Below are 22,984 nucleotides of genomic sequence, written 5' to 3'. Positions count from 1 at the left end.
ATTGATACGTTAAAGTACGAAGACTGAAACTGATGGTCATTGGAATGTATTTATACGAACTTGGTAGCCATTGTATTTTGCTTATCGCTGAGGCACAGAATTAATTTCTACCCCTAACGTTTGTTTATCGTTTCTTAAAGAATACGGAGAGCAGCGTTGCGCGCGCTTAGCTACGCTATTGGAATCGCGTGTACATGTGCGGGCGCTCGTGATTATACGTCGCGTGTGTTGCAGCAAACAAATCGATGGGCTCTCCTTGTATAGTGTGCATGTAACAAGCCGTCCTCTTTCAAAGTGTTGCTTACCAATTGCTGCGACAAGTAGAGCGTAGTGCGCTTCTACAAGCCAGTGCTTCTGCGTCGTCCGAGAAAAGAAGGGCGCAATTATTCGGTCGTACCATAATTCTTTGTCATTTTTCAATTGGATTCAAGCAACAGAGACGTTATCAAAAGCAATTCACAAAAGTAAATAGCCACCTCGTACAGATATTAGGTTGTCCCAAAAGTTTCTTTCGTTTTATTAATAACTGATACATGCGCGATAGTTTATGTTTTATGTTACATTATCGAATTGTGCACGATTCATGTTGCTCCGTTGCTGTTACAACACGAATATCTATGAAATTAGATTGTCTATTTATAGAAACACGATCAAATAATTGAGTGAAATACATTCAAAATTGTGTTATATTCGAATGAGACAAAAAAAAAAAAAAATGGAAATGATTGCGGTGCGATCGAATAAGATTCGTCGATACTCGTACCTAATCTAATGGCCGATCGGCAGTCCACGAATTGTCTCATGACTCGATATTTTGTGTTTGCTTGCACCGATTTCCATTGTTTATATAGAAGCATAAAGATAACACGCAGGAATCTTTGTTCCTCAAACATTGTCCAAGAGAACACGGCGCTGTGTGTAATCTAGATAGGCTTACGATTAAAGTAGCATCGCTTTACGTTGTACTTGACGGGTATCCAGGCCACCGATTTCGCCTATTTTTCTAGATAACGACTTATCGGATGGAAATTTTTTATTATACCACGAATCGATCATATTTAAAGAATTGCTAAATGCGCTAAAAATCCATACGAAAGATTTTTTTTTTAAACAAGTTTACGCAACAGGTTCTGGACATGTAGCAGGACGCTATGCAACAAAGGGTTAATATTTAAACTGTCCGATGCCACTAACCTTCCGATGTCAACGATTTGTCGTGTCCTCTGCGCGCCATCGGTACATTCGCCGAACGCTTATAAGCGCCTGCAATGTTGAAAGGGTCAAGGATCAAGGACGGATTCATACGGGGGCTAATTGGATTATTATCCGAAGCCTTCGTTTTCCAAGCTAGCTTCGTCAAGGACACACTTTCGCAGCGTTCGAATAAAAATTTTAGACGTATTCGCATTCGATCGAAGCGATGAAAATCCATTTAAAATCCGTACCTCGAAAGATTTACGATCGACGGTTAAAAACCACCGAATTGAATTAAACCAAAGTAAATTCTAATGGCGATCATTCGTTGTTTTGTAGACACCCTGCTGCAACAAGGTGTACACGTGTCGTTACTGCCACGACGAACGGGAGACTCACACGGTGAACAGGAAAGAAGTCACGGAACTGATATGCGTTCTGTGCGACACCCGTCAGCCGGTGCAAGCCACTTGCCAGAACTGTCATTGCCGATTCGGCAAATACACTTGTCTCGAATGCAACCTCTTCGACGACGAGGACAAGAATCAATATCATTGCGACGGCTGCGGGATATGCAGGGTCGGCGGTCGCGACCGATTCTTCCACTGTGCCAAGTGCAACATGTGTTTGCCGGTTCAGTTACAAAATAGACACACGGTAAATAAAGCGTTGAGAGACAGTGTTCGAACCTAATCAAATACATTCCAAATGTATTCCATTACGAAATATTTGAAGGTGTTGATTATAATTTTCATTTCTATCTGAAATTTTCAGTGCGTGGAAAATGTATCGCACGCAAATTGCCCCGTCTGTCTGGAGGATATTCACACGAGTCGTATACCCTGTCACATTCCGAAATGCGGTCATTTGCTGCACCGCACCTGTTTCGAGGATTTGTTACGTTCGGGACATTATGCATGTCCCATTTGCCAAACGTCACTGCTAGATATGACTGACTTATGGAGATATTTAGACATGGAAGTATCGTTGACACCGATGCCAGAAGAATACAAGGATTACAAGGTCCATATTCTATGCAAAGACTGTCACGAGGTAAGCTATATCTGGGACACTGTTTTCTCCGTGCATTATTAATACGTTTAATAATCACGAATATTTTCGATATTTCAGGAGTCGACGGTAACATTCCATGTCGTAGGATTGAAATGTTTAAATTGCGGGAGTTACAATACTTGCACAATTAAAGGCTCTCCATCTCCGGGTAAGTAGGAAATTGTCCGCTACAACTTGTATCGTAGCATGTTCAAACATTACGTGAAAATTGTTAGCAGATCCAGACACGTTGGACGAGACAGCTGGTGGCAGCACGGACACGGGGGACGAAGAGAAATCGCAACGCCAGAGCTCTGAGTGTTAAAGTGAAGAGGATGCGTAATCGTTTCCGAGAAATCGTCACCCTTTGGGAGGTGGAGGATGTTTCTAAAAGAGACAGTAGGGCAAGACATTTACCTCTTTACTTGTTTTTAGCGAATTTACACGTTTCTGTTGATTGTTTTCAAGTTTTTATAGAAGCTATTTTGTTAGGAGACGAAAAATGTGAAATGTTGAAGAGATCATTGAATATTTACATTACGGACGTCAAACGTAAAGAAAACGACTAATCATGTAAAATTATCGCAATGCGAGACTCGAATCCTTAAGAATGTTCAGAAATTTCTTGTCCGCCAAGAATTTCGCTTGATAACAGTATTTCGAAGTGATATCAATAGGTTCAAGACGTTTCGTGACAGTGTCACGCGTTTCCCAAAATTCTTCTCGCGCTGTTTTCTTTCTTTTTTTTTCCTTTTTATATACACAAATAATATATATACACATATACATTTGTACAAACATAGATTTACACTTTACGATGCGTGATTTTTCTTTTCGATGCAATCTTTTCGTAAATGCTAAATGAACAACAAACGTGTACCGGTTTAGTGAACTAGTCAAAAATCGATCCCTTTTAGCTATTGTTATAATCGACAGCTAAGAGTTCCTCTATGATAACTACCACCACGCATATAGATCCCTGAGATTTTATATTACGCAGCTACTACACCGTAGAAATAGAAAACAATGAGATTATTATTAATAAGACGCATTCTATTCGTTAATGGAATCTTATTGTCATGAGCGCAATTTTCGAAAAGATCGCCATCTAGTCAAGGATCATTCTCGGGTCTGCTTGATGTGTGACATTTTTGCATATATATATATAAAAATGCGCGGGGGAATCTCAGATAGTTTGGGTGACGTGAAAGCCGATACATAACTGACGTACCGACAAGATTTTCAGAATTTACGAATACACCGATTTTTGCCTGCGAGACAGAGGTGTGCGTAATCAGACTATGCGACATTCATCTATCGAATTTTATCGGGCATTATCACCTTGTTATTACGAAATAACAACAACAAAAAAAGCATTCGTGATTGTGCACTTTGTAATGTTGTGCATATGTTTAGACCTCTTTAGTGCACGCATTTATAAGTACGCGTCTTCTTCGAACGAGAGGGAGAGTTGAACAAAATCCTTAAAAAACGATGATACAAACATCCTGTATCGCGTTGGTATCTCTTTTTCGAAGAAAAGCGCTGCAGATTAATCACACGCATTTTTAACGCTCATACCAGCGTTACACGCCGTAAACCAAAATTTATAATCCGTTAGTTATGTAAGATGCAGCCAGTTTTGTATGATAAATATTTGCTAATGAAGTTTCGTCTTGGATCGTTGATTATTCTAAAGAAAAGGATATGCGTTATAGGTTAACGAACTGAAAATGTAGAATTGGATTAGAATTCAAGGGAACGTGGAGCACGTTCTTATTAGAGAATTAAGAGAGTAGCTTACACCCTGTTGTTTCACGTTAAGGTAGTATGATCGAAAGATAAGGTCAGATCATAAAGTATGCAGTCTAATTGATAGCTTTCTGACAAATATTGTAAAAATTTCATCGAGAATTTTGCATGACGTCGAATATGCTAGAAACGCATGTATGAGGGGAACCTTAGCGTATCACGTTAAATGCTCATTGATTTATTCGTGAAACGTTATTATGATCTTGTAGCCGTAATTCGAACCCTAAAACACGATAAAATGCGCGTCATCGGGCGATAAATTTTAACAGAATATACAATTAGAAATAGAACAGCAATGTTTGTAGCTCAAGAAAGTTTGAATCGGTCAAACGCATTCCGACATACCTCGACTACCATCGTGAAATTTTATATGATTTCTCCTTGGGCTTTAAATCTACGAGGAACCAAGCTGGTAATGACGGCATTTACCTCTTATCCATTCCATGGCATTCCAAGATTACACGAGACAGCAACGTAACGTTTCAGGTGTAACCTGAAAATGAAACTATCGTCATTATCTATTCGTGTAACGTTTTGGAACATTTTATTGCGTATCGTTGACCTAAGAGTTTCGCAACGTTGCGGTAGAACACAGATCTAAGACGCAATTACAATGTTTCTTTTTTAGTGTGATTATTCATCACGTCTTTATTATTCAGTTGTAAATTAAATACCAGTTACAAAGGCTCTTTGTACATAACGGCCGCAATAATGCTTTTGTTTTATATTATATATAATATATACCATAATATATATGTATCAAATAAACCGGCTATCATTTCGTCTTTTTTATCTTACGTTTTCTCGCACGAACGTGACAAGAAGTCGCTACCCGGTGTGCTTATAAAACAAAATAACAAAAAATGTTGATTGTAACAAATTATAACAAAAATGTCGAATTCATGATCCACATGCACGTTTCTTCGAATGTAAACGTTGCAATGTCACATGCAATGTTTACAGCGATATAAAAAAAATACGATAACTTTCCACGAAAAACTCGCTGTGTTTTTCCTCGTGTGCTACACGAGGGAATGCGCACGTCATTTTGTAGCAACTTCTTATCACCCACAAAAAGAGAAAAAAAAAAGGCAGAAATGTCCTTTGTCGCGTACCTTAGCCGAGAACAAACTGCGAACTAAAGTCTAGGTAAAGCAACGTGACATTTCCTCCCCTTTTGGATGCAATTTCGGTTGCACCGTGGTTTTTTTTTTTTAGAATTCGACTGGCTTGGATACACGATGTGCTTCGGGGCATCTGTAGTCTGGTCAACTTAATTTAATCGTTCATGCAAAATGTGACCATATTAGAATATATTTAAACTTGCAGAGATAGGCAGAATTGTATTTGAATTACGGCGTCAAGGTTAGGTTCGAACATATACCTAATTCGCCTTATGTACATTAATTATTCTTTTTTTCTTTGTTTGGTACTGAATTTTTTAACGTATACCATCTCGGTATAATTAAGACACTATTTTAGATGATAAAAACTCTATATAACGATTTATTATCAGCTTAAGATTCGTTTAACTTGAGATGTATCATTTAATCAACATAATTTACATCGTGAATTTTATACAAAGTATAACAGATCACAAGTTGATTAATTATTCGTTACACGAAATTTGTCATCTAGAAAAATGTTGGTCGATAAATTTCGGTTTGACCGCAGCGACAGCGCACGTTGGGAGCATGCCCCGATGCACACCGCGTCGTTTCAGCCCGCGTAAAATTTCCTAATACGTTCGTATTTTCACCTGTTCGTTCTTTCCTTAAATTCACTCGACAGATTCGCGTAATATTCGATAGAAAGAAAGGCCATATTCCTTAAACGGAAGCGCCGCATAGTTTTAACTACGACTAGTTCAAACGTCGCGTGTTTTACTTTTGTACCACGATGTGCGACCGAGCCTTCCCCGTTCTCTCTCCGACATTTCCGGAAAGACTCTAAAAATTCAGAGAACGAGGACGTAGCGATAGGTATCCATGACTGCTGAGAAATCGACGGGCAGCTCGCGTCATATCGAGCTGATCACGCGTGCGTCCGCAGGCCACTGTTACCCATTGCGCCTCCAACTGTAGCTGCAACGAAAAGGAATTTTGCTCTTTTATTTGGATACGAGTATAGCTAGATTCTGTCTCGGATCTACAATTCGACCTCGATGGGCTGACCAATTTTATCTTTATTTGTGCATGCTTTCATTGAACCTTGAAGCGTTGATAGGAAAAAACAAAACTCACCTTGGCGCGTTTTACTGGCCTGAGCGGCAGGGGGCTGAGTATACAGCAGGGACTGTCGAACGCGTCGAATGTGATCGCCCTCTTGGCATTAGGCTTCCGTTGAACGGACGCAAAGTCGTGGGAGGTCTGGAAAGGATAGACACACTAGCTACAGCCGGCGATATAAAAGAAAATCTTGTATTGTTTTTTTATAGAAAAAAACTTCTAATCGAGAATCATCGAGACGATTGAAGCTCTCGACGTCGAGTCTCGAGGGTCGCTCGCATGACTGTTCGAGAACTGTAAGGTGGATTGTCAGAAAGAGATGGAGACAGATAGGACGTTTCGAGAAAGAGAGAGACAAGAGAGGAGGAGCTTACTTCAAAGAGGCTCATCACGAAACTGCGTTGGCTCGGCCTTTACACGACATATGATGTTCGTTTGTTTTTTTTTTTTTAATGCGAGGAACGAATCGCTAGACGAACTTGCCCACATTTGAACCGTGGATCGTGACTAGGTCTTTTCGCAATCTTTTTTTCTCTTTTTGTTCGTCGCACGATCTCGAGAGATACCGATTTTACCGACCGCTGGGAGCCGCCGCACAAATTGTCTTTGGACTTGGTCGTTTCAGGACACAGGAGACGAGGGAACGAGGATGGGGATTGGTGTGGTGCTTTGGTACGCTAGGCCAGGCCTGTATACAAGGGACGTTTTACATTCGAGTTAGTTGTAAACATGCGGCAACTCAACGTTATTTACGTAAGGAATAAAAAAATATATATGTAAATATATATATGTACATATATTAATATAATAATAAATATTTAAAGACGCTATATTTTTTTCCTTTTTCAATGTGTGCGTATGTATATATAGATCTCTATATATATATATATATGGAACCTATACATACGAACACATTTCACGTATTTGTGATTTATCAAAAGCAAAACATTTTTCCTTTTTACAAATATTTTCCGTGTTGGTATCGAACGAAAAATTTGACGGACGAAAGTGAAACTGTAAGATATTTTTTTCATTTAAAACACACTGAAGAGTACGATTAGATGGTTTCACTTGTTTATACAGGTTGTACCAGAACGAGAAGATGCTGTAGTACGTTCCATGATATCATTATTTAATTTACACGGTACTTAGTTTTTATACACGAACGAAAGTATCGTCGTACCAAGTACTTAATTCGACTGTGTTTACACTAAACGATGGTCAAATTTACAACCAAGCGTATCAAATTTACAAATAGTACGAATCAAATACATAATTTAACTATAAGAATTTGGTAAGCCATATTACAACTTTGTTACGATAGTTGTAATACGTGGATCCTAACCCTTTAAGTCTAAGTATATCTTGCTGCTCTAAAGACGGTTCTACATATATTACATTTCGATAATAAATAAAGTCTGAATATATTATGTACATAATTTTTGTTACAAGGACTTTCGATTCCATTCAAAACTTGATTTGCATAAATAATTTATTTTTCCTCTATCTTGCGTCCTGCGCGATTAGGCTAGAATAGAATACCCGTCCTTAAAGGGTTGATCGTTTCATGGAATGTACTATGGTTTCTTATTTCTGACGGGAACCATACTTTTATATTGATTTTTCTATAAAAAGTTCTTATATATACAAGTAGAAAAAAGTGTACATGTACCACAATTACACGATTGTTGTAACACCTTATGTATTTCGAATAGCATTAAATAGCTAATCAACATAGCAATTTCACCGGGTTCGATTCTTCCACAGTTCACTTCGTCCTCAAAGCAAACGAATAATTTACACGATTTAAAAAAAGAAAACGTCAACAAAAAGACAAAAAAAAAATAATGAAAAGAGTGCGGTACTCGTAACCGTAATTTAATTCACAATGAAATAGATCGACGGTAGAGATAAGTGATTGAAGCAAACAAAAACGAAACAATATCGATCGTACATCACCGACTGTATGCACGTTTCATTGAAAATAAACAGTACGGATGTTTCCAATGTAGAACAGTGACGAACGACGAAGCTCGGTCAAAGTAATAAAAATGTATACACGCAATTAATAACTTAAGTACACGAATGCCACTAAACGCGGCCATTTTAATCTTTACGACAAGAAATAATAGATTAACGCGACACATTTCTTTACTTCCATGAACGTAAGTTACACTAAATAGCTACGCACCGTTAACGTTACGTATAAATAATTTAACAGGGAAAGCATATGCGTCGTTGGAATAAGTTAATATATATAAATAAATCAAACGATATTTACGTCGTTAATGTTAGTCATGTTACTTTATACCTACAATTTAAGAAAAAAAAAAAAACGCTAATAATCTTTGGATTGGACGATACCATGGCGGCAAGAACAGATAACGAGGTTATAATTTTTCCCGCGCCTTGGTATTTAACGTTTAGCCATAAATTAGTTTAAAAAAAAAAATAAAAAAAAAATAAAAAAAAATGAATGGGGAAGGATGGAAAGAGATAGAAGCGAGGAGGCATAACATTATCAAGAGGCAGGCATAATTGAATCACTATACCAGGAGATACGAAAGAAACAAAGATTGTTAAACAAAGAAAGTTAGGCCGGCTAGCGTGTCTAAAGGCGATTGGTACGGGAATAATACCAGAATAGGGCTGGTTGATTTTGAATCTGATTTTGATTAGAATGGACGTGGTTGTCTACCTTTACGGGACTAGTCCCTGCTGTGAGGAAACTATCCTCCAATGCCATGGATGCTGGTGAGAACAATACCGACGTGTCTAAACTTTTACTCTGGAAGGAGAAAAGAGAGTCGATTGATGGATCGAATCATTTCTGCGCGAAGATATTCGTAAATATAATTTATCCAACTTACTGGTGTTTCTACAACGAAACTCATTTCTGAATTATCCTGAGAAGAGTTAGCCCAGGCTTGACAGAGTGCTTTGCGCGCTCTCTTTCCACCAGGAGCACTGTTCTCCTTACCCCGTCGTCGTATCGTACTGTAACCGGAGTCTTGAAGAATGGCACTGGTCCCTGCTAAGCTCTCGCGGTCGGTTTCCTGTTTAATGATCTCGGTTAAGGCATCGAGACGACTTGGGGTAGCAGGTAACTGAGTAGTCGCGCCGCTACGCCGCTCCAGCTCCGCCAGAGCATTCTTGAACGGCGTTGGCGTCCTCGGCGTGTTGCCGTCTAGAAATGTAAGTATGCACGCTTTTAATATTCAGTTTATAAGTGTCTTTCATTATCGGATTATCTGTATCTTTAAGGGTGTCGAATATGGGGGGAGTACTTAAATTATTATTTCAACGGAAGTTTACCATTCTGACTTCTTCGAAAACTAGTGGGTTGTGGCGTGGTGAGGGGACCAGGACTGCTTCCCTTGGGGGTACTCGCCCGCGGCCACGAAGATGTTTCAGGGCTCAGACTGTTCAAAAATTGCGACGGACTAAATGGCAGTTGTTTGATGGGTGTGGATGGGGTGTTATCGCCAGTGTGCTGCTGCTGCTGCTGCTGTTGTTGTTGCTGCTGCTGTTGCTGCTGCTGCTGCTGTTCCTGTTGTTCTGGCTGCTGCTGGGTTATTATCAAATAATCCGACTGGTTTCCACTGTCAGGAGTATCCGTTCTTTGCTGAAGAGTATTTCTACGTCGACGGAGGATAGGAGGTGGACTGCTTCTCTCCTTCTCCGTCATATTGCTCGACATCTTTTCTAGATCTGGCATAGGCACTAGTCTTATCTCCGAACTCCTTGAACCCATGGATTCACTTTGTATTTGCAAGTCAAAATACCTGCAAAAAGGGCCATGTATCAAATAATGATTCTTCGCTTGTACCGACCAGCGATGCGATCTTATTTTAGTCAAAACGTGGCGATGGCAACGTACTTGGTAAATGGCGAGATCGATTCAGTCTTGACTCTGGACGACGAAGTTCCTTGTTTCGAAGGGGATTGCAACCGAGAATTGGTGTTGTGCGTGCGTTCGTTGAGATTAAGACTCTGGTAAGTTTGATTGTTCTGTTGATTTTCCCAGGCCCTGGTCCAGTCCAGCTGGTCGATGTCCAGAGTATGACCCTGCACGGTCATCATAGTCGTTGCACTTTCATTGCTCGTCGATGGTGGTTTCAAACGACCGTGACTAGAGATGTCCTCCTCGGTACAAGCAACGTCTTTCGACGAGGCCGATGATTCGGTAGTTTTTCTTCTGCCTCTCCCTGTTAGAAAATTAATAATTTCAACAATTCTCTTTTATGCAGTTTACAGAAATATTTAGAATATTCATCTTCAACTTGGCGTGACTACTTTAAGAACAGGGAAACGATAAAAACCTCTAGTTCCGGTGATGGACCTCCCCTCTTCCGCCTCGTACTTCCTCCTCATGGTGCTGTTCCAGTGATTCTTAATCGCATTGTCCGTCCTTCCTGGCAGCAATTTGGCGATTTTAGCCCACTGATTGCCCACCCTGCGGTGAGCCTCGACAATAATCCTGTCCTCCACCTCTGTCCACGCGGTTTTCTTGATCCCTGGGTTCAAGTGGTTGTGCCATCGTTCCCGACACTGCTTACCGATGCGACCCTTCAGATGCCGTGCAATTAACGTCCACTTCTTTGGGCCGTATCGTTCCACTAATTCTACCACTTTTTCGTCCTCCTGTAAATATCGCCAATCATCAGCAGGGGGGAACGGGAACTCTGCCATTTACGGGTTTCAGGCTTTCAAAGTATTCTCTAAGAACAGTCGAGAATTTCCGTTTGTTCATCGCAAATGATTTCGTGTGGCCTCCCTTGTTTCTATAAATTAAGGATAATTTTTTATGAGTCCGTTAACAATGAATTTGCGCGTGGGTTTCCAAATGAAAACATGTCCAAACACGACCACAATCGGACAATTTTCAATTATACACGGTCGTGTTTGGAATCATTTTCCATCGTGTCGTTATAACAAGGAAGCGATTCTCGTTCTTACATCGAACCGTTACAGCGAACCGTTATTATACTGTTGTTTTCCAACCCTATTAAAGAATACCGCCGTTACATTTAACCTCGCTTACATTCCTACGACCCGCTTCATCAATCTTCCCCTATAGCAAACATTGCTCGTCTTTAAACAGATGAAATTGCCTATAGCGACGACTACCACCGTGTCCGAAACTGGACATTCCACAGCAATTCGAGCGAAACGCTCGAGCTGAGAAAAACGTGCACAACAAACGCGAGAAGAGCACCGAAGAAAGCCTGTGCGAGTTCTCCCGTCCTCCAGGCGATTCTCACGAGTAATTTCTCCAGGTCCACGGAGTCACGGAGAGCGAGGAACGAGGCGGTAGGTCGAGAAGGAAGAAAAGAAATGAGAGAGAGAGAGAGAGAGAGAGAGAGAGAGAGAGATCGTTACACGAAGAGAAAAAGAGACCGAGATCCAACAACGAGGACACCCCGATGGGTTCGTGCGCATACCAACAATCAGGTGCACACGAACACGCTGCATCTCCATGAAGGACCGCGTACCAGCGCCGGTACACAGGGAGCGGCTTACTTTGCCCTTGGCTGTTGCCAAGTGCATTGCCACGACGACGTCGACGACGACGCAGCATCTCCGCGGCTACCCAGCCTCTTTTTCTTTATTGCATACCCCACCGAGGCGAACCGTGGCGAGCGTTCGTTTCTTAGTTCAGCTCGTTCGTTTTGCGTCCTGGCTACGTGTAGGCGTATGTGAGACTGGGGGGCCGTTACGAACTCGAAGCCATCCGAGTCTCTCTTTCAGTGGAACTGGACGCGGGACCCTGTTTCGGGCCCTGCGCGCCATAACGTTCCAGGATCTCTCTTTCTTTCACCGTGTCTCGTACACGGTTTTTCGTAGATACAACTGATAGGAACTGATAACATTTTTCTGACGGAGAACGAAAATTCTACGTGTCGTACAGGACGGAGAGTTCGAGTGGAAACACCTCGGTATCGGTTATTTAGGGTTTTTAGGTATTTACGAAAGAAATTTTTCAGACAAAGTTACCGCTGTTTGAGGAAGCACGTGTAACGCTAAGAAACATTCTTTTATCAACAACTTCGTACTGTTATCGAGGTAGATGAAAAAAAAATATGATTCAATTTAGAAAATCCATAAATAACGGGGATATTTAAGAAAATTGACTATCGGAATGAACCGATACTTGGATGGCCTGCGCCGATGTTGCTAGCTTCTCTCTTTGCCCGAAGAAACTGTACGGTAAGGAGGGTGTAACGGTTCTTCTTGAACTTTCTGTCGCCGAGGAAGCGACTTAAAAACGATCCTCGACAACCAAACCTGATTCTGTCCTCTCGAGATATACAGGCTGCGACGAAAATATTTGCAACGAAGTTTGTGTCAGAGCGGTACTCTACTTCCTATTAATTTTATATCGTAGATAAAGGTTACAAAGACGCAATAGAATTCATTTCTACGCCAAACTAAATATTCTCCCAGGTTCCCTTGCCAATTTTTCCAACGCGTTGCGTTTCTGTCGGGGGAGACTTTCGGCTCCCCAGGGTTAGCGAAACAAAGCCTGGGAATAATCGACGCGAGGTGGATTCGAAACGAAATTCAGGTACCTCCTTCGTCCAGGGTCCCTTGACCAACTCCGGATTCACGACCTTTGCCCATCTTTGCTGGCATTGGACGTCGCTCCGGTCGGGGAAGTGACCGGCCACCGCGTCCCATCGCAGTCCGGTGCCCCGTTGCTCCGCATTGCTCACTAACTGCTTCAATAAAGCGTCCTGGAACAGTCGGCAAAGAAAATAAGTATTACTCTCGGCTGGAATGCGTGCAGGAATTATTGCCTCGACGCTGGACCCTTTCATTGTTTTCTTTATAATATGATTTTTCTATAATAAAGGTACCAACTGTCTTCCTATCGATTAAAATATTTTACTGGAATTGGCCAAGGAATCGAACGATTAATACTACGGATTAACGCGTTGATCGCCGCGTCAGCCACATACGGGTGACAGTTATTTTCACTGAAAAATTACGAAAATATATTCTGAAAGTTAAGTGTCACAGAAAATGAATTTAAATAAAATACTTGAACTTTAACGAAGTTACAACACTAAACACCGCAATAAATGTTTCATCACACAGTTTCCAATAGTCTGTAAACAAAATTTAATCACATGAGAAATTTTCAAGATTATTAAGTCTGCCAGTGAACGTGTTATTAATGAAAGGAGTCACCTCGCGAACCTTGTTAAATTTGTTGATGTCGAAATAAACGAAAGCTAATTTTATCTGAATTTATTTTGAAAGTGGTCCAGATGTTTGTAAGTCGTAAATGGACTTAGATGGCGCGTCCATCGCGAATCGGACGTATTTACGGGCGAGCAGATTTCATTTCGCAATTGCGTTAGAATAGAAAGGGAAAAAGGTCACGTAACAAATGCTCGGGATCGATAGGTCTGCGTGATGTTTCCCACGGGAAACCATACGGCGCGGCGTCTACTCTGTGCTGGCACATGACTAAGGGGTGGTCGAAGGGCATCTGCCTGTGGACGTAACTCGTTGTAGAAGGTACGAAGGGTGGTCTCCTTTTTTCGAGACCTATGCTCATTGTATCCCACCCCTCGCGTTACATCCGATCAAAGTCACGGTACGATGACGCGATCGCATGTGCACCGTGAAACATCCAATCCGTAGAGAGAAAGGGAAGAAACACTGGCTGACGCCATTTCTTCTATCCTCGCATCATCGGTGGTCGATCATTTTGCGCTCCGTCTAATTACGACAGAGCAGACTGGGGCCAATAGCGATACGAACATCCTAGTTGATTTTAGGATTTTTAATTTCTACAACATTTAGATTTTACCCGTTACCAAACAGATAAGACATAAGATAAAGTCACGGTAAGCTATTAGGTTGTCCCAAAAGTTTCTTCCATTTCATTAATGAGTAATACATACACGATATTTTATTTATGTCTAATGCTACATTATTGAATTGTGTACGACTCATTTTGCTCCGTTACTGCTACAACATTAACATCTAGGAAATCAGGTTTTCTATTTATACATTTATACATTCTACTTATACATTGCTACACAAAATAACTGAATGCGAGTCACGGAAGAAACTTTTGGGACAACCTAATATTTCATCAAAAACGTTCCAATTGACCCCTATCTCTCCCTACCATGTCTTTTAGTTTTGCATTTTCTTCTAAGCTCTCTTGTCTCAATTTCAACGCAAACATTTTACTCGCGAGTGAATGAATGAACGAATTGTCGCGAATCTTCGTCTTCGTTACCTCCTCTTTGGTCCACCTTCCTTTGTTTATGTGCTTCCCTTGCCCGTGTGCGCTCGCATTTGTCGTGACCGGATTCTGCGAGTGATTGGTGGTCCCACGACAGACGCCGACACTGTACTCGTTGTCAGAGTCACCGCCGCTACTAGAATCGTACCCAGACCGCGATCTAAAAACAAAACAAAGAGAACATTGTCTTTCGCCTGACTCCATGGAAAAATCGGCGATTTCCGATTGACTCGAAACTGTCGCGGTTTCAATTACGAATGTTCCAAGAAAACCGAAGTATAACTTTCGGGAAAGAGAGGTTTCAAATTTCGCTAAAAGTCATTCTTTTAATTGAATAATTAAAATAGGCCGAGATTATTCCGCAATAAACAAAAGTAATAAATTCGTTCACTGGGAATGAAACAGTTGGCCAGTTCTGACGATTAGGGTGGTTCGAATCTCGAAATTCGCGAGAAGATTAAACTTGCGAACGGATATAGCTATTTGGTGTTTCTTTTTTTTTTTTTTTTTTGTACAAAAGCGTAGACGGGAAATCACGGATGGCTGACCATCCATCCTGCGAGCTTCTTCCTCTTCTTTGTCGAAGAACTATCGCGTTCGCCACCCCTTTGTTCTTCACCCTTGCCCGAACCACCGTCCAAGAGGCAATCTTGACCACAGTCTGGCAAGTGTCAGTTTTTGCGGTTACGAGTGGGCTCGCTTCTTCGTTTTCAAGGATTTCCTGTCCACTTCCTCCGCAAACGATCGTTATTCATTCTCACCCCTAACCGCGTTCTTTGCTTCTTTCTCTGAGATTAGAAAAAAATGTCTCGACACTTGGAACATTCCACGATGAAAGAATAGAAATTTCTCTGAATAAATGAACGATATTTATTCCGTTTTATCATTATAAAAATATTATCCCTCTCCCTCTGAGATTAAGTTTACTCTAACCTTGGATTTAAGACGGTGAGATTATAGGGTGCAAGCGCGTGTAATAACTGCAGAGTACAGTCGGAAACGACGATTAGGCGACTTCCACGTTCGTGGTAAACTGTGCTTGACTAATTGCAGGAGCAAATTCATATGTTCGAGCGCAATTAGTAAACGGTCGGCTGCACGCTGCTTTAACGTATTTACATTCCAGCTACCGTGGAGTCTAAACTCGCAGGATGACGTAACCTTGCCGCGATAGCCGGTTAACTCGAGATGAAACATGTATGTATAACGCGTGCATATTCGCCGCACACATAAGTAGAACGCCAACCGTCCTCCGCTTGTTATGTTTACTGTTTCAGCCAACCTACGACCGCGTTTCCGTTACGCGACGTTATATCGTGCGAGAGCCGTCGCCAATCAACGCTTAAGTACTACGTAGTCTCCAAATAGTCTAAATAATAGTCCAACAGTTAACTAAGTAGTCTAAATAGTCTAAAGTTACTAGAAAACTGTTATCAAAATCCCGAACTTGAAATTACGAATATTTTGTCCACTTGCGGCGCAAGTGCGCACAGACTACGATATACATTTGTATACAATGTATCTACAGATAATCTTCAGATTGCCCTGCACTTAACCGGTAGTCCATTTGTTATTGTAAAATGCATATGAACTTTTTCGGGCTCTATCATCTATATATTAATAGATAATATATACACATATGACATATATGTATATATGTACATGTATATGTATATACATATGTATGATAATATACAGGGTGTCTCAAAAATGTTGGAGGTCCTTGAAAGGGGTGGTTCGGGAGGTGATTTGAAACAACTTTTTCCTTAGCGAAAATGTTGTACGAGGCTTCGTTGAGGAGATATTAACGGAAAACACTGACCAATCAGAGCGCGCGGGTACCGTTGGAGCTGCCGCGGTAGCGAAGGCTATGTGCTACGCGGCCGCGTTTGTACGCGAACAAGTGACTCCGGCGTGCATCGAAGGACATTGACGTTGCCGCCTAGCGCGTAGCCTTCGCTACCGCGGCCGCTCGAACGGTCTACGCGCGCTCTGATTGGTCGGGGTTTTCGCTTAATATCTCCTTAACGAAGCCCCATCCGACATTTTTGCAAAGGAAATTGTTGTTCAGAATCGTCTCAGCTACCCCCCATTTCCGGCTCCTCCCAGACTTTTGGGACACCCTGTATATATATATATACAGCGAGTGGTAGAAATATTCATAACTTCAAGGTCGGAATTTTGATAACACTTCTACACTACACAGTTGGGACTCCTTATACAGTCTTCACGGGTTAATACTAATCGACTAAAAATCGTGCTCATCCCATGGCTCAAGGTCAACCGAGAAACAATGGCGACGAAATCCCGCAACGTCGACGATGAAAATAATCGAAAACGATAAGGTTCACCAGCCATCTGCTGTTTCGGTTTCGCATATGTTTATATTGTATATATGTCGCGTACACGTGTACCCATGGATATCCCATAAGCGCTATCGCTTCATAACCTCCCATTGTAGTTGGTTGCGAGACACACCATAGGGCCCACCTTCCTCTCGGTACACGCAGCTGTTTTGGGGGTGAAAGAGAGAAAGGGGCCGAACGCGAGGGTGAAAAATGCTTCTGCGCACGAAAGGGATCATAAATTGGCTCGTGCTTCTGCTTTTCAATCGGTATACTTCCCTCGAAACTGCTTTGGTTACTTTTTTCCTAACGACCCCTACTTAATTATCCTAAAATAATGGGATATAGTCGATATCTCACTTCGTGCAAGTGTAGAAAAGACGGTGCAAGCATTACTCCTCGATCGATTGTATATAGTTCCCCTACTTTTGCATTCACATACATAAATATATTTTACTTCGCCCGTCTAAGTACATACTTTACTTAGATACTCCTTTATATTTATATTCTGACTTTATCTTCGTTTCTTTACTTTCATTTTTCCTACGTTTACCCTTTTATATGGAAACAGGGTGGGACCAGAAGTGCAAGATCGTTTAAACGCTAAGAAATCTTTTGTCAACGTTTTTTGCACCCGCATAAGCACCCTAATGCAAGGTACAATTGACTCTTGTCCCTGAAGTAAGCGTACGTTGCTTTTGTTTCCCTCGCGTGGCGCGTACCAAAACAACGGTAGAGCAGGAAACGTTCTCCTAACAGCTATGAAATGGACTTGCTTGCTACTAACTTACTATTAAAATTTAAGAAATACCTTTCAAATATCTTTCTCTATCTAAGGTCTAACCTACAACCCTTCCTATTTTCTTTAGTTTCCTGCTAAAAGTCTCGCTTTCCTGTCCTTACTTTTCTTTCCTTCCGAAACTAGGAGGAAAATAAAAATCTACTTCCTCGACCATTTCTCGACATAATCTCCCAATCGATATATCAAAATCAGTATGCACGATACACGTGCGTCGACCTCGCAATTTTAATGTTAATTCGGCGCATGGCAACTGTCGCATGGGAATCGACGCGTTCCCGTCTTCGCAGCTGTTTTCCATTAAAGAGAAATTCGCGTGAAACGTGAACCGATGCGCTCCGTAATTGAGCTTCTAATTGGCAAGGTCTAGCAATGCAATCTTCGCGAACGCATTGGCTTTCCGCAGGTGCACGTATGTTTACGTTCCCGACGCCGGACAAGTCGGGAATACGTTATGAAGCCCACGACCGCGAGGGAATGCTAGGAACTGAAAGAGGAGTGCCGTTCGGGTGGAATGTCTCTCGTACACAGACCGCGTTGCAGGAAAAAAGGAAAGAGTTGGCCACCGGCGAAATTCGTGAAACAACGCGAGGAAATACTTTTTAGCATTCTTCGACCAACTTGTACACCGCACGAGACAATTGCGAAGTCGCATTCTACGTGTAGCAATTAAAAGAGTTAAAGGCGTAACATTGATACAAAGTAACGCGTGCCAAGGTGTCTATTTAAAGGAAGAAAAAAGGGGGTCGAATTTGAGGGTTTCTTATCCAGACAAAGTTTTGGAACTTGTGTGGAAATAAACTGGACCGCAGTTGTTCGGGGAAAAGAACATTTCATCGTTCTATAGGGTGTCCCAAAAATGTTGTAACACCTTGAAATGGGTGGTTCGGGAGGTTAATATATCTCCTCAACGAAGCCTCGGACAACATTTTCGCTAAGGAAAAAGCTGTTTCAGATCGCCTCTCGAATCACCCATTTCAAGCTGTTACAATATTTTTGGGACACCCTGTATTTTAATATAGCCACTGTCTTCCATGACAAGCCGAGGTATCTAATGGCGGTATATCTATATCCAAACCGTGGTGCTCCCGCGAAAAGACCTCGCTAGATGTTTACGCTTAGATACCAGGCAAATTGTCGGAACACACAAACGACGCAGGGCGCACGAGCAAATATAATTGAAACGTACGATATTAAATTATTGGTCGAGCAATGATAAGACTCTAAGGTATAAAAATAAAAAAATAAAAAAATAAAAAAAAAGGTGGAAGAAAGGAATTCTTCTAAAACGGATTCCGACCTGAAACGGCTGGCAAGTATGAATCGCATTCTTGCGCCTCTTCCTTTTCACTTTCCGATTTGTATGACCAATCGAAAGTCCGAAGCGAAGGCAGAACGTGCGCGGAATCGTTCAGTCTCCGTGTCTGGTATTTGAGGCTCCATTCAAATTTGAAAGTGAGAATGGAGGTGGCACGAACCACGTGCAGAACGGACTTCGTGTCACGTGTGAACCGACGCATCATTAAACGGACGGAATACGTAAACGTAAACTATTTTTGCGAATCGTAAAAAATTGACGAGCGTATATATAGAAACATCGAGGAAACAAATGTCGATTGTCGAACCAATACTTGACTCGATTTAATTATTGGTTGGCTCAGAAAAAAATATTAATTGTATTTATGTAAGGAGTAGAAATGAATTCTATCCGTCACTTTATTATATTAAAGTGTCAACTTTCGTGGCAACGAAACACGCAGACCGTCGCCATCGCCTTCCGATGTTCGATAATCGCGAATAACTCTTTACCTATTATTTTTATTTACATGCTACTACACGTGCGAAAAAGGCGAATCGACCTGGGAATCGTAAATACGCGTTTTGAGCGCGGGTAGGTAACCGTTTTTTTTTTTTCTCGCGTTATGTAAAGACTTTCGCCTTTGTGGAAGTCTAACGGTCGCGGGTATCCTTGAGTTTAAATCCCGAGGCACGTGGCTGAACGCAGGACTTCCAAGGCATTCTCACGATCAGCGAAAATACGGTTGCGCAGGCGCCATGTGCTTGGAGATAGCGAGGCGTGTAGAAGATAGAAAGGATCGACTGTGTGTACGCCAGAGTTGAACAAAATTCCACTCGATTAATAGACGAACGGAAACGTTGCATCAGAGATTTATTCTTAATCCTTACCGCATCGATCGATTATTCAAATAATCCATATTCGACCGAGATTAATTTATTATTGAAATGAAACGACGAACTGTGTTTTCCCTGAACAACCATCTCGACATTATTTTCACAGAGGTATAACGACGCGCGAATTAAACCAACCGTTGTTCGTATTCTGTTTGAAATTGATTTCTGGGTAAGAAGTTTGCCTATCCGCGGCGTGAGAGACGATTGTTAACCCTGAAAGGAACCATGCCGAATAAATTATTAAAATGTTCGGCTGTCCGAATTGTTGAATATGTATGGGGAACGGGGCGACGATTGCGAAAAGCGATACGGGATGAAAGATCACTCGTCTTACGATACGTTAAAATTTATTTTCGATTGCGAAACGTGCAGATGTAAGCAGTACGATAACGAGCGATGTTTTAATTAATTTACGTCGATTCTCTGCTTTTACTGCTGTCATAAAAATTTAAACAAAATTTAGTTTCGTTCAAACTTGGACTTCCTCGGGACATCAGCGGGTAAATTAGACGCAAGGAAAAGGAAACGGAAGTGGGCGGAAAACTCTGGACGAAAGATGTACAAAGGATAAACTAAAGGAAGGCACGTGGACGAAGACGTAACTGATAAAATCGTAACGATTGTTCCGTGCTCGACACGTGACATTCGCGATGGAAACTAGGGACAAGCGAAACGGGTCGCCTGCGACGCTCGTTAAACAATTTAAAATGGCCACTCGGTTATACGGCCCAGTAAATGGGAAGCGACCGAAGGAGCGAGAGAATACGAACGTGATAGAAGCTGGAAGGAAATTGAGAATGGACAGGCGAGAGGGCAGGACGAGAACGGAATTACCAGAGGAAGCGAGAGCCAACAACACAGGAAAAGGAAGGGTAGTAATACGGCGATCGGATCTCGTCGGATTTTATTTCTTCCTATCCTCTTACTTTCGGTGCTTCCAACTTCCTGCCCGCCTGCGGGGTAATTGAAATTTCCTGACTTAACCGTCAAGACGCCCCGAGAGTGTCGAAATTACAGTGGACAGAAAAATGATAGAACGAACATGAAAAGAACGAATACAACTCGCGATACACGCCCTCTACTTAGCCGCCAAAAAAACTCAATCTGATACGCGTTACCTTAACCTAGAATACACATGCTTGAATCGACTCTGAATAATAGTCCGAGAGTCGGCAAAAGAAATGGGTGACTCGTTTCGTTACGCAAATGAACCTGTTTTCCGAAGATGGTACGTCTTCCTAGTTCAGAATATGCTTGGCATGAATTCAGTGGTGCAACGCTTCACTATGGCGTATTATAATAATTCGATTTTTGGCCAAAATCATTACTACTGAAATTTTTAGCGTGTATTGTTGATATAGCAAATTGTATAAAAAAGTTGGTCTGGCAGATCGTAAGCGATGCTAAATGGGCCTGGCAGTCGGAAAACCTTGTCGGAAAAACGAAGTAGTTTGACTGAAATCGTTATTTCGAAGTTAAATAATAATAATAATAATAATAATAATAATTGTATGAAATAAAAATCATCACAGCAATATTCTATAAATAACTAATGTACAGAATGTTTAAAAATAATTATTACTTGATAGCTTTATTAGATCATCGAGATCTCAACGCCGGTAACGCATGTGTGTTCGTTCTTTTAAACGGCTGCCAGACCGATTTAACACCACTGAAAGTTTGCCAGACCAAATTTTTTAACGCTATGCATTACATATCGTTCATAGAAAAAGTTTCAGAATTAATGATATCAGTTACTTGATAGTTTTATTAGATGTTTTAATGAACTACTTCGTTTTTTCGACAAGGTTTCCCGACTGCCAGACCCATTTAGCACCGCTTGTAATCTGCCGGACCAACTTTTTTTTATACAATTTGGTATGTAAACAATACACACTAAAAATTTCAATAATAATGATTTCAGTCAAAGATACTGTTATTTCTTACATGTTCCCGACTTTCTAGCGGAGCAATGGACCGTTTGTGCTCTGCCAGCCTGGATTATTTTTATTCTTTAGTAGAAAACAGTCAAACAGCGAAAGGATATTTGTAACGAAATTGGCCGAAATTTGATGTCGCGGGCTCTCGGACTATAAGTTTTGGTTTATCGTCTGGATCTCTTTCGATCTTGAACGTTTTCCTACGTAAATGAAACAATGTTCAATGTTCGAAAGCTTCTAATAACGAGCGTATTCTTACACTCGCGAAACTCACGTCGAGGCGTTAAAAGTCACGACATTAGTGTCACGTGTAAATAGACCTTTACGAACCATCGAAATAACGGTTCGCTGGACGTTCTAACGAATAATGAATCACGATAGATTTCGTTACGGAAATTTCAACGAGGCGAGATCAAAGAGTCAAGCTTACAAACTCCTCCCCCCGTTTCCTTCGAAATTAGCGTCGGCATCGTATCGGTTGCCAAGCTCCCTTTCCCCCTGAAATCTACATGCGAAACTGCTGTCAGAGTTCGAGGACGTCCGGTGGCAATTTCCAATCGGCACGCTCGAGACCTCGATGGCCAGAATGCATGCCGTCTTGTCACGAAGCGAAATGAATGAACAAGGAGCACGTACTTAGCTTTTCCTTGAAAGGTGGCGACACAAGCAGGTGCTGTGCAACAGCTGCCGCCTTTGTCTAGGACCGTGAACGTTTCATGACTTTGGTGTCGCACGACTCCGATGACAATCATTACCTTGATTGATGGTTCGTTAATGAGACTGAAAGCCACCGACACGATATTTGTTTTCGCGGATTGTAACTGTCAACAATAATTACTGTACTGCACGGTCCGAGTATATTCGAATCGAATCTTTTACTGTCGGTATCGCTCATGTAACTGCTTTTAGCTAAGGTGACTACACAGGCGTGGTCACAATCGGAACCTAATTCGCCTCTGCAAAACCGATATACAGTTAATCTCATAAGCATTCGTACCCGCTATGTCTATCGAGAAATTTGTCTAAATGACACGATAGGTTCGACGTTTCCGAATGAATTATTCAGTACAAATGCATACACGTGTAATGTTTATACGTGTACGTAGTATTCGTAACGAAACACGTATCAGGCAACGCGATCATTTTATTTACGA

General features: G+C 41.4%; 2 protein-coding genes across 4 annotated transcripts in view; one reads left to right on the top strand and one right to left on the bottom strand.

Moving 5' to 3' along the window:
* The window catches only part of LOC128894669 (RING finger and CHY zinc finger domain-containing protein 1), a 7,837-nt gene extending 2,991 nt beyond the window's left edge, over positions 1 to 4,846 (top strand). Inside the window, exons 3-6 of one of the 2 annotated variants that reach the window (XM_054156574.1) lie at positions 1,534 to 1,851; positions 1,969 to 2,247; positions 2,326 to 2,416; positions 2,484 to 4,846. In XM_054156574.1, the coding sequence (XP_054012549.1) occupies positions 1,534 to 1,851; positions 1,969 to 2,247; positions 2,326 to 2,416; positions 2,484 to 2,572 (777 nt within the window). In that variant the 3' untranslated portion in view covers positions 2,573 to 4,846. The remainder of the gene's footprint in view (positions 1 to 1,533; positions 1,852 to 1,968; positions 2,248 to 2,325; positions 2,417 to 2,483) is intronic. The other variant, XM_054156575.1, reaches the window with a different exon arrangement.
* Positions 4,676 to 22,984, bottom strand: part of LOC128894640 (transcriptional activator Myb) — a 42,544-nt gene continuing 24,235 nt past the window's right edge. For both annotated transcript variants that reach the window (XM_054156505.1, XM_054156504.1), the window contains exons 2-10: positions 14,548 to 14,713; positions 12,860 to 13,024; positions 10,610 to 10,931; positions 10,168 to 10,495; positions 9,603 to 10,072; positions 9,158 to 9,474; positions 8,986 to 9,075; positions 6,303 to 6,428; positions 4,676 to 6,143 (exon numbers count right to left, since the gene is read on the bottom strand). In XM_054156505.1, coding sequence (XP_054012480.1) covers positions 6,009 to 6,143; positions 6,303 to 6,428; positions 8,986 to 9,075; positions 9,158 to 9,474; positions 9,603 to 10,072; positions 10,168 to 10,495; positions 10,610 to 10,931; positions 12,860 to 13,024; positions 14,548 to 14,713 — 2,119 coding nt within the window. In that variant the 3' untranslated portion in view covers positions 4,676 to 6,008. The remainder of the gene's footprint in view (positions 6,144 to 6,302; positions 6,429 to 8,985; positions 9,076 to 9,157; positions 9,475 to 9,602; positions 10,073 to 10,167; positions 10,496 to 10,609; positions 10,932 to 12,859; positions 13,025 to 14,547; positions 14,714 to 22,984) is intronic.

Source organism: Hylaeus anthracinus, unplaced genomic scaffold (assembly GCF_026225885.1).
Source record: "Hylaeus anthracinus isolate JK02 unplaced genomic scaffold, UHH_iyHylAnth1.0_haploid 4, whole genome shotgun sequence".
NCBI classification, from domain to species: Eukaryota; Metazoa; Arthropoda; class Insecta; order Hymenoptera; family Colletidae; genus Hylaeus; species Hylaeus anthracinus.
Note: the sequence above shows the minus strand (reverse complement) of the source record. Positions and strands in the feature narration are given on the sequence as shown.